The sequence below is a fragment of the Sceloporus undulatus genome, chromosome 3 (assembly GCF_019175285.1).
Source record: "Sceloporus undulatus isolate JIND9_A2432 ecotype Alabama chromosome 3, SceUnd_v1.1, whole genome shotgun sequence".
NCBI lineage: Eukaryota > Metazoa > Chordata > Lepidosauria > Squamata > Phrynosomatidae > Sceloporus > Sceloporus undulatus.
In genome coordinates, this window is record NC_056524.1 from 25,243,717 (window position 1) to 25,256,372 (window position 12,656).

The following is a 12,656-nucleotide window of genomic DNA, read 5'->3' on the forward strand; positions in this document are numbered from 1 at the left end:
GACTGCGGGCTTGCTGGACTGGGTGAATGGAAATGTTGTCCACAGAGACAGAAAAGGAGTGTTGAAGGTTGGGCTTAGGAGGAAAGACAAGAAGCTCCGTCTTGGACATGTTGAGCTTCAAACGCCGATGGCGCATCCACTGTGAGACAGCTGTAAGGCAAGACGAGACTTGCTGTTCAAGCATTGGAGAAAGGTCAGGGGCAGAAAGATACAGCTGGGTGTCATCGACATACAGATGGTAGGAAAAACCAAAAGAGCTGATGAGTTTTCCTAAGGACAGTGTGTAGAGAGAAAACAGAAGGGGACCCAGAACAGAGCCCTGGGGAACTCCAACAGATAAGGGAACAGGAGAAGAAGTCTGACCCCCTGCAACTACTGCAAAAGATCTGCTAGACAGGTAAGATCTAAACCAGTCGAGAACAGAGTCTGAGAACCCAAGGTCAGAGAGTATGTCAACTAGGAGACAGTGATCAACAGTGTCAAAGGCTGCAGACAAATCGAGAAGAATGAGAACAGAGTAAAGGCCATTAGCCTTGGCCTGTAAAAGGTCATTCGAGATCTTAGTGAGGGCTGTCTCTGTGGAATGCCTTGGGCGGAAACCAGACTGAAAGGGATCAAGGATGGAGTTGGTTTCAAGAAACTTAAGACAGCGCGAATAAACAACCCGTTCTAAAACCTTAGAAAGAAAGGGGAGAAGAGAAATCGGACGATAGCTAGACAAAGAGGAGGGGTCAAGAGAAGGTTTTTTCAGAATTGGGGAAATGAGAGCATGTTTGAAGTCCGACAGGAAGGAGCCTGTAGAGAGAGAGAGATTGAAGATATGGAGAAGCGAGGGCAGAAAGAAGGGAGCTATAGAGATTAGAAGACGAGTAGGAATAGGATCAAGAGGACAGGTAGCAGGTTTGGAAGAGTTCAGAAGTGTAGAGAGTTCATCCAAAGAGGCAGGAGGAAAGACAGAAAATTTGTTAGGCGAAGGCGATAGAAGATTAAGAGCAGAAGAAGAATCAGGAGGGACTATCTCAGAGCGAATTGTGGTAATCTTAGAGATGAAATAGTTAGCAAAGTCATTAGGAGAGAAAGATGAAGAGACAGGAGGAGAGGGAGGTTTAAGCAAAGTGTTGAAGGTGAGAACAAACACTGTGGGCACCTCTCATTGGAAGAGATCAATGATTTGTAATAATTCTGTTTTGCCATAGAGAGGGCGCGTGAGAAGGACGAAAGAACAAATTTGAAATGGATAAAATCAGCCCACTCTTTGGACTTTCTCCAAAGACGTTCGGCCGCTCTAGAGCAGGACCGGAGAAACTTAATGTTAGGGGTAAGCCAGGGCTGAGGTCTAGTCTTGGAGGAAGAAGTGCATACAGAGACAGGGGCAAGATGGTCAAGAGTCGAGGAAAGAGTGGAGTTAAATAAAGACATTGCTGAATCAGCAGAATCCCCGAGATTTAGGGAAGAGAGAGATGAATCCAGGGTCAGACCAAGATGGTTAGAGTCGACAGATTGAAGATCACGAAAAAGGCGTTGAATAGTATGGCGAGGAGGAGGAGTATAAGTGAGAGCAAAGGAGATTAAATGATGGTCAGATAGTGGAAAGTCAAGTGCCAGGTAGTCAGAAATGGCGCAGTTTGCAGCAAGAACCAGGTCAAGACAGTGACCAAGAGAATGAGTTGAAGAGTTGGAGTGTGGTTGGAGGCCAAAAGAAGCTAGACGTAGCAGGAAAGGCAAACCAAGAGAAAAAGATTCTCTCTTCTCAGATTAAACTCGTTGCCTCAAAAAATAGAATCACAAGACATGAAAGACTTGTGCTGGTCACAGTTAGTCGTTTCCAGTGCCCTTCTAATACCTCTTTTCTCTTTTTGTTTCTACCTAAGTAATGAAGAAATTGAAATAGTTAAAACACTAATCAAGAACACAGACTGAAGTTGAGAAATAAGAAGACTAGGAATGGGAAGGGCAACTATGAAAGAACTAGACAATATCCTAAAGAGTAAAGATATAATAATAATAATAATAATAATAATAATAATAATAATAATTTGTATCCAGCCTCTCCCTGTATTGGATCGAGGCAGGTAACAACAAACAAGAACAATTAAATCAAACATGAATATCAATAGATAAAAGCATAACATGACATATTAGATTCTAGTTCCCCAATCTCCCTCCCACCCTATAATACCATTAAAAAACAATTCCCAATAGAATGGTTAAAAAACACACCGGGATCAAAGTCCGGTGGGTACACCTAAACAAATGGAGAGTGAAAATTCAGAGGAGATCAGTTTGGGAAGGCCTGCCAGAAGAGATTGGTTTTTATTGCTTTCTTAAAGGCCTCCAAAGATGTTATATGGTGGATCTCAACTGAACACTAAAGTTAGAATCATCCAAGTGATTATATTCCCCATCATTATATACAGATGCAACAGCTGGACAATGAAGAAAGCCGGTAAGAAGAAAATCAACTCATTTGAGATGTGGTACTGGAGAACAGTGCTAAGGATACAATGGACAAACGAAAAGACTAATGAACAGGTCACTGAATAGATAAAATTCTGAAATTACCCAGGAAGCCAAGATGGTCAAATTGAGGATCTCTTACTTTGGCCACATCATGAGAAGGCACGACTCACTAGAAAAAACAGTAATACTAGGAAAAGTAGAGGATAGTAGAAAGAGAGGAAAGCTGCACATCAGATAGAAAGACTCAATCAGAGAGGTTATGGGCATGGATTTGCAGAAACTAAGCATAGCAGTTGAAGATAAGAGGTCCTGGAGATGTTTCATCCATGAGATGGGGTCAACTCAAGGGCCAATAATAACAATAACAACAACGAAAGTGTTATTTTAGGTGTGCAAGCACTGTGACAAAAAATAAAAAATAATCATACACATGGACAGTAGGTTAGCCAGAAGAAAGCCAAGCATGTTTAATACACCTTGGGCAATACTATGCATGGAGCACCATCAAAAACCTTCTTTTGCTTAATTTGTTTTCAAAACCAGCTCTCAGCGCTTAAAACAAGAAGTAAGGATATATGAAAGCTCCCCTGAACTAACGTATGTACATTTCCTTTGCCGTTTAGTAAATACCATGTCTCCATTATTTGTTTTTTTTTAGAACATACTTCCAAATAAGTGGGAAATTGTTTCTAGCCCAACCTGAGACCCATCATTAGGTAATTGTAGCTTATTCATTATGTTCATGAGTGTTTATATAAAAAAGATCACAATCCTAACAAGGTATGCCTTTAGGTTTATTTATATAAACTAAAAAAAAAAATTCTTATTACCCCAAATATGACAATTTGCTGTCCAACATCTCTTTTTTTTTCAAAGCATCCTTCTGAATCTCTTTGTGTTTCTCTCTTGTATCTTTCTCCCCAATAACAAATGTCTCATTTCTAGATGATTTTTCATCTACAGTTTCTTTTCCAATGTCTTCCTTTGGTTGTGCTTTACGCCATCTTGGAATTGCATCATCATCATCATCACCAGGTTTTCTGAAACCATAACCCATAGAACTAGGAGTAACTAATCGAGATGAACGACTCTGCAGCTTGCCTTCTTGGTCACCATCATCATTAGGTTTTAAGAACATAGCTTTTAAAGGTTTCAAAAAGGGTTTCTCATAATTTTTTATTGGATTAAAATCCCTTGCAGTCCTATAAGAAAAGTCTCTCACTGTAGATTCTTTAGTACTATGCTTTGGCTCTCTATCATCTGTTGGTCTGTCTCTCCTGGAATGTCTCTCTTCTTGAGAATAGTCTTCATTATGCCTCTCATTAATATGTTCCTTATATGAATGCTTTTCTGTACTGCTTTCTTCTTGCTTCTCTTTTGCCTCCCTTTGTCTCATACTACATTCCTTTCCTGGATATTTACTTTTTTGCCAACTTCTTTTCCAGTCATTTTCTTTTCGGATTACAGATGTCTCTGCTTCTTCTAACCTTGAACGAAACAGCTCTACTGACTATAAGAAGGAAAAACAAGGGACTTTAATATGAAGCAACTTCTGAAAACATATTCACATATGTTGACTTTGTAAAAGGCCAGAAGTTACACAAGTCTGATAATATCTCATCAAAAATTCTTGATATTAATTACATTTTTTTACTACTGCTCTTCCAATGAGCTCACAATTCCACTCCCTCCATTAATCTTCAAATGCTCCTGTGAAGATATAGCAAAGAGTATTGCCACAGGCCATCTAGTGAGCTCCCTAACTGAAGACAGATAAGAACCCAAATTCCCCCAGTCAAGGATAACAATACAGCTATTATACCACACTGGCATAGAGCCAGCAAAAACTCTTGCTTCCCTCTGTTAACTCCTCTGTATATATATATATTCTAGTGTTTAGCATATTTACTTAGAAATCCCACTGATTACAACAGGATATTCTCCAAAGTGAACTCTGTAGGATTTCAGCTTCAGATCATACTTGATTTAAGTTTGCAAATGAGCAGAAACTGCACTAAAAAAATTTAAAAGGGAGGGAGGGAGAAAGAAAAGGAATGTGACAGCTTTTAAGACTAACTGGTTCTATTTTACATGAGCCTTCATGAATATAAATCCAGTTCTTCAGGTGCAGTACAGAGTGCACTGTACTACACTCTGTACTGTATCTGAACAAGTGAGTTTATATCCCATGAAAGCTCATTCTAAAATAAAAAAACAGTTAGTTTTAAAGGTATTACGATATTCCTTTTCCCTGCTCTTTCTCCCCCTCCTGCAAGAGACTAACTTGGCTACTTCTTTGAAATCCCCCGGGGGGGGGGGGGATGAGTAATGGTTTCAAAGCACTGTATTGACCTGACATTGTTGCTGTTGTGTGTTTCAAGTCATTTCCAACCCATAGCATCCCTAAGGCAATCCTATCATGGGGTTTTCTTGGCAAGATTTATTCAGAGGAGGTTTGCCTTTGCTTTCCTCTGAGGCTGACCTGCCGAAGATCACTCAGTGGGATTCCATGGCTGAACAGGGATGCAAAGCCATAGTCAAATGTTCAAACCACTACACCACATTCTCTCATATGACATGAGATGATAGTAGTCAAAGTGTGTTGCCTGATTCTTCAGTTATGCTGTTTGGCACATGCCTTTTCTCATTCATCTGGTTCTCCAGGTTTCTAATGGAAAAGTCAAGATGTGTGTCAGTTCACTCTTTAAGGGTTTTTTGTGGGAGGAGGGGCAGGGGATAGATTTATTCCTTCAGTCTGCATCCCCTCATCCACCACTACATAGCTGATGGTGTGACTGGCCATTTTATGATAAGACTATGTTTGTGCAACCCCATGTAATACGTACATACACTGGAATTCTGATCATTAAGTAAACTTTCTCATCTAAACTCGTCTAACCTGCTTATCTAACAAAATAAATAAATAAAAAACACAAGTATGTATTTCCTTTTAAATAAGTGCATTTATATGCATGAGTGAAATATGTGGGAAGCAGTATTTTCCCATTATACAAATATTTTTACAATGGACTGATATTTCCCTTTCAGTACTTACCCCATATCTTTCAGCTACTATTTCATCCAAATCCCGTTTCTCCCTCTCAGATTGTTCCTTCATTCTTTGGTAAGATTTTCTCAGCCAACTTAACCCACCATCTTCTACTCCTGCCACTGCAGAAACAAATGATATTCAGCATACTGTTAGCCAATACCGTAACTTGATTATTTACTGCATATGTTGTGCATCACTCACCTAACATATATTTGTCCACAGAAATATACTTAACACTGGCATAGTTCTCCAGTTTCTGCTCATGTTCTTAAAGTTTTCTGGAACCACAGCCCTCATTTCTTTACTTAAAATGAAACAATACTTGCCATATCCTTAAAGTGCTAAACAGAAAACAAACCTACCAGATTATCCATCTTCCTGCCAATCATTCTAACACATTCAGTGAAGAGGCTTCAAAAGAAGCCTTAAATGAAATTACTCAGTTTCCGCTTGAGAAATATTGCTTCATATTATATATCACTTCAGATTATGTTGACTATGTAAAAAGGCTGGCATAAGGCTTCAAGCCCTATGAAAAGTTACAGTTACCACTACCAGCCATGGCAGCCCATAGAGAAAGGGGAGGGGAACATATGTGATGATATCAGAACAAAAATTAGTCTATCTTACGTTCAAAGAGGTGAGCAAGAAACAACACAAGTGGCTGATATCTTTGGCAACTGCCCTATGTTAAATATAACCTCTATTTCTGACTTAAAGAATCTTATGCTTTTTATTCTGGTGCTAAAATTAGGATTTGCACTTCTCAGTCTTTCTAAAATGGCAGCAGGAGACTCCTACCAACTTTTTATGCACTGAGCACTGAACAAGGTTTGTACAATTTTACAAATGAGATGCAATATGCTGAAAAACATCATTTTTGTTTGTTCTTGCAACAAATAAACAAAATAACCCTAGAGAAAGAAAAATTGAAGTGAAAAGGATTACATAAATAATATTCTTCACTAACTGCATCCTTAATGCACTTCATTTCAAATGGGATTCACAGAGTTCAGCGGCTGAATATTTTAAAGCTGCAATTTGTGTAATGGAATGAAAGAGACCAAAGGAGATGACAACAATTCATCATGTCCTGGTACAATCAGGTCTTTTTTTAATTAGTTCACAATTTAGATGTCCATTGTAGAAACTGAAGGTCAAGCCACTCAAGATTTTAAAAAGGAAGGAAGGAAGCAAAGAGGGGGAAAGTTAAAAGTATTCTTCAAAACTATGTGGTACGATTTTGGTCTTGAGATCATACTAGAAATTGCATGCAAATTTTAATTTAGTTTCCCTTGAATACTAATGAGGGGTTGCAGGGAAGAACAGATATTAGATCTTAGCAAAAAGGTCAAAAAAACAGAAAGAGATGGAATCACACTATAACTTTCTAATTTAAATTGAAAGATTATGTTACCTTTTCCTGATGGTGTTACTTCTTCTGGTGGTAAACCTGTGCCGCCATCTTTCCAGTATGGGTTGAGCTCTCTTTCAGCAATCAGAGACTATTTAAAATACAGCAAACATCAACCACAGCATCACGGAAGCCCTTTTCATGTCCCATCAAATTCACTTTAGTCTTAATTACATAGGTACAAAACACTGCCGAAATAATCCAGATTGAGACCGCTTTAACTGCTCTGACTCAATATTAGGGGATTCTAACAGCTGTAGTTTTGTGAGATATGTAGGCTTCTCTGTGAGAGAAGTCTGGTGCCACAATAAACTACAATTCCCAGGATTCCTTAGCACTGAGCCAGGGCAGTTAAAAACCAATCTCAAAGTACAGTGGACCCTAGTTATACACCGTGGATAACAAAATCTGTGGATGCTCAAGTCCCATTAAATATAATGACATAGCAAAATGGTGTCCCTTATAAAAAATGGAAAATTAAGGTTTGATATTTGATATTTATACTTTTTTGAACATTTTCAAACCATGGATGCTTGAATCCGTGTATAAAAAATCCAAAGAAGGACCAACTGTAGATTATTTCTGCAGTGTGTTTTGGACCATATTTAATCACCCTTTCTGGATACCAGTGTTAGCTTTTATTTTTGTTTTTCATAAAAATTTCCTTCATCTTTCCAAAGAAATGGTTGAGAAAAGGAGTTTTAAAATATCCAATTTCCAACTATATAAAAGAGATCTGCTGTGTGCTAAATAAGAAATACATTTCATCCTTATAACCACTAAATGGATGCTAGACTTCCTTCATCTGTCTCAAAATAAAAAACACAGAGAACTGTCCTGTTACTTCTTTCACTCCATGAATTAGACAAATGATGTACATTAGCACTAACAATGAGATGCCACTGTTAATGGAATAAGCAAATAATCAGTACTATCTCTGACAATCAAGGTTTTGGGGGTTTTTTTTGTTGTTGTTGTTGGTTTTTGTTTTGTTTTGTTTTTAAAGGAAATCAATGATTTCATCTAAAATGGCTTGTCTACATGGGTTATATGATTACTTCTAAAAGAGATTGTCTGCATGGGTTATTTGCTTCAAATTCCCCCTGGCTTGCTGCATCTTGGTTACATGACACAGGGCCAAAACTCTGACTCGGGCACAGACTGTCTTCACGATGTCTGTACCCAATTCAACCTTTCAACACACCAAAAATCTTCCTTACAGAGAAATGACAGATAGTAAGCTTTATGGAGCATCCAAAATGCTTTAAATGTTAACACTCAAACACAAATCAAGTCCAAAGGGGGTTTCCTGTTCTTTCTTTTTATGTACTGTATGTTGAATTTTTAAAACTTCAAAAATGAGCCCCACTGATACTACCACAAATTATTTTGGAAACTTAGTCCAGAGATTAGCTGATTTTGATGGCGAGAAGGCCCTGCAAGAAGTAGCAGCTCAAACTCTACCCTCTCCCGATAGTATGAGAACAGCAAAAGTCCAGAGCATAACTCCTTTAAGGGTATCATTTTCCATCAACTCTTGAATCAGTTTTCACAGCCTATGCTGTGCTACAGAGCTCAGTTCTACTCTGAAGGACCTTCTGGAACCACTTGCTTATTATTGGTGATAATCCATCATTCTGGAGATTGTGTACCTAGGCCTGCTCTGTTGTTGTTGTTGTTGTTGTTGTTGTTATTAACCTTTATTTATGAAGCGCTGTAAATTTACACAGCGCTGTACATGCAATCTTTTTAGTTAGACGGTTCCCTGCCCTCAGGCTTACAATCTAAAAAGACATGACACAGAAGGAGAAGGGAGTGGTGCAGGGAAAGGGTAAGAGGTCCAGCAGTTCCTCTCTACCTCCAAGGCCTGGACCAAGGCAGATGGACTGGAGGGAGGGCTTGGCTTCATAATGGACGGTTAATCATTTTCCAGGGAAAATACATACTATTCCCCAGCCTACTTACTGCAATTTTACTTATATCCATGGCTGCAGCTCACTTTCTTATCACCTCTTATATTTTTGTATAGCTTCTATAGCTTCTATCCGTCCCCAACAGCTGAATCCTACTCCCCCAAGGAATCAAACTGCCAAGACATTACAGAGCATAGTGGTCAGTATTGACTGACAAAGCATCTGGTCCCAAAATGGAAGGCAACTTATTGAAGCAATCCAAATTTTAGACAATGAACAAGCACAACTAGGAAATACAATGATTTTCAGTTTCTCATAGTGATACTGTATATATATATCATTAACCTAACCCACCTGTTCATGTGCTTGAGCTTTCTCCTGTTCCAATAACTTTTCCATCTGCTTTTCAGCCTTCAGCGATGCTGAAGACAATGTTTTCACAGACATAAAATCTAATGTCATCCACTCATCTCTCTGCAAAAAAACAAGAAAAGAGAAGAGGGAAAAAACTACTTTCCCACATCATAACAAATGTTATGATATGCAATCAGCACAACAAATCTTTACGAACAAAAGTCAAACTTAAAACTATGCTAAAAAAGATATTGTATGACATATACAGTACCATGACACAGAAATAAGAGTTCTTAAGATAATTAATGAATCAAGCTTTTTCATTTCTGTGTATTTTTTTCACACAAACTTTTTAAAATAGTACATATATAAGTAAATATGGTGGTCCATATGGGGGGAAATGATAATTATACACAAATTCATCATATCAAGCTTATGAACATGAATTTTTCATCTCTCCATTAGGGCTTCATATTTTGTAAATCATTACTTCTGGAGAATTTACATATCCCTCAACCCAAGAGTGTTGAAAAATTGATGATCCTCTTTGCACACAGTTTCAGTCTCTGTTATGTCCAATTTGGCAACAGCATTCTCCATCATGGGGCACAGGTGCACTGTACAGCTCTTGTGACATCCTACTCAGACTATGACCAAGTATCAAATAGATTGTTAAGTAGATCCAATTAGTCTACATATTTATTTCTGCAACATTTGGAAGCCCTAAATCAGGGGTAGGCAACCTTTTTGAGCCGGGGGCCGGGTTGCTGTCCCTCAGACAACTGGGGGGGCCGAAGCCAAAAAATAAATAATTAAATAATTTTTTAAAAAATTAAATAAACAAATAAACCGGGACAAATGTAGGACAAAATTTTCAAATGGAGGACACTTTTATAAAAATGGAGGACACACAAAAAAATTGCTGATATTTTTTAAAAATGTTAATATAAATGCATGTTTCGGAGGTTTCTATAGACAATTGCCCCCCTTGCCCGCTGCTTGCCCCCCTTGCCCGCCTCCTCCTGATAGGCCAAAGGCCCCACGCTCTCATGCGACAGGCCAAAGGTTCTGGCGGCAAGCGGTGGCAGGACCAGGCTGGGGCCGGTCCCAAGGCCTTGCCGGGCCGCATCCGGCCCGCGGGCCGCAGGTTGCCTACCCCTGGCCTAAATTATATCACCATGTCAAGGGGTGGGTTGAAGTCTTTTCAAGAAAAACAACACTGGGAAAAAAATGAATGCTGCCAATGATACTAGGGTACCTGCTATACAAAGAAAGATAGAAGGCAATAGATTTGTGTTTGATATATAGTCATTGGCCAGCAAAAGCATTTTTAGGTAAACCTCAACATCTTTACTATGGCCTGTTACAGACTGCCAAAATAAAGCTGCTTCGGGTCTCTTTGGAGGTATACTATTTAAATGATGCATGGGTCCTAAGAGTCTGGAGGTCACGCCAAAGCCACACTCCATTCCTAAGCACTGGAGTGCAGCTTTGGTGCAGCTTCCGGATTCTTAGGATGCATGCATCATTTAAACAGCATACCTCCAAAGAGACCCAAAGCAGGTTTATTTTGGCAGTCTGTAACAGGCCTATATCTCCTTGTTATTATAATTAACGTTCCAATATTCCAATAACAACAGCAGCAAAAAATAGCAAATATAAAAGCACTATCAAATGAAAATTCACACATAAAATTCACATCAGAATTAAGTAACCCCAACTGGAAAACCACAATTAAAACATTGTTCTAAAGAGTCACAGAAGCATGATCTCAGCAGCTGTGCAGCATGCTTCCTAAGAATAAGATTCCACCTTCAAATTTGCTAAAACCATAGGAAGAATGGCTTGTGCAAGTCAGGTTTTAATGATAAATGAAAATTATGCATAATACTTTCTTAATTTGTTGCAGAATACATTATGCTGTATGGTAGAAATTGTTTTACAACGCTGACTTTACTTAAGTGATGTTTTTAAAGAACTGTTCCCAGAAGGTGAAGAGTATTCTCATTTGAGGCGAGGTGAGTGGCAAAACCAGATATGGAATTTTGTTAACCCAGAATGTTAACTGTTATCTATTGTAATGTCTTACTAGAACTGGATGAAGTCCATCATATTTTCCCTTTTAGTATCAGAAACTTTTAAGCAGCTAAATTTATTCTGATAATATACCAACTGCAATATGTATTTACCAACTTTATTGTTTAATTGTATGTAAATTACTCTGAAAATATTTATTTAAGAGCAATATGTAAGCTATTCTGTAAAAGTGAAATGTAGAAGGAAATATACAACACATACATAACACATGTTTGAGGAATCTGTCAAATTAATATTGACCTTTAGCAGGAGGTGTTATGTTTACCATGGTTATAATTTGTTTTAAAATGGTAAGGGAGAATGCATTATTATCTAACTATTTTAAAGCCAGTGGAAAGGCTATTTGTTTCCCTTGGCCCTTGTTAGATAAGTAAACATGCAAAGCATAACATTTTATGGCCACAATTATGATTGAGGAAATGCAAGCAAAATCTCATTTTGCAATGAATGGGGAAGTAGGAACACAAGGTCATGTGAAATCCTGAGGACGTAATGCAAATGTTAATTACAGAAAATCAACATATGAATTTGCAGATCAACAAGATTTCAACCACAAGTGATGATGTGCTATGTCTAACATTTTTCACACAGGTCTCCATAAACCTTTCACAGACTGCTTATGTCACTGAAGTGATGAAATGTAACCAAAGTCATTGGGTAGGACTAAACTCTCGAATGAATAAAGTTCTTATATTTAAAAAAGAAAAACACATTTCCCTGGAGACTTACAGGAGAGAAAATGGAAATGATATCAACAATACAAAAAAAATGTCCCTGGAGCAAAAATAGGTAGCAGCTAGTTAGGAGTTTACAATGACATGTCAAATGAAAGAAAACAAAAATACTGTATTTTCTGGCGTATAAGTCTACTTTTTAACCCAGGAAAATCTTCTCAAAAGTTGGGAGTCATCTTATACGCTGGGTGTTGTCTTATAGGGCAGGTGCTGAAACTTCCAAGCTGGACTGGAAGAATCTGCGGTCCATAAACCTTTCACAGACTGCTTATGTCACTGAAGTGATGAAATGTAACCAAAGTCATTGGGTAGGACTAAACTCTCGAATGAATAAAGTTCTTATATTTAAAAAAGAAAAACACATTTCCCTGGAGACTTACAGGAGAGAAAATGGAAATGATATCAACAATACAAAAAAAATGTCCCTGGAGCAAAAATAGGTAGCAGCTAGTTAGGAGTTTACAATGACATGTCAAATGAAAGAAAACAAAAATACTGTATTTTCTGGCGTATAAGTCTACTTTTTAACCCAGGAAAATCTTCTCAAAAGTTGGGAGTCATCTTATACGCTGGGTGTTGTCTTATAGGGCAGGTGCTGAAACTTCCAAGCTGGACTGGAAGAATCTGCGGTC

At 38.2% G+C, this 12,656-nt stretch overlaps 1 protein-coding gene across 3 annotated transcripts in view; it reads right to left on the minus strand.

The window, feature by feature from the left end:
- CWF19L2 (CWF19 like cell cycle control factor 2) overlaps nt 1-12,656 on the minus strand; it is a 78,798-nt gene that overhangs the window by 49,410 nt on the left and 16,732 nt on the right. For all 3 annotated transcript variants that reach the window (XM_042457998.1, XM_042457997.1, XM_042457999.1), the window contains exons 5-8: nt 9,194-9,313; nt 6,930-7,017; nt 5,516-5,631; nt 3,291-3,970 (exon numbers count right to left, since the gene is read on the minus strand). In XM_042457998.1, the coding sequence (XP_042313932.1) occupies nt 3,291-3,970; nt 5,516-5,631; nt 6,930-7,017; nt 9,194-9,313 (1,004 nt within the window). The remainder of the gene's footprint in view (nt 1-3,290; nt 3,971-5,515; nt 5,632-6,929; nt 7,018-9,193; nt 9,314-12,656) is intronic.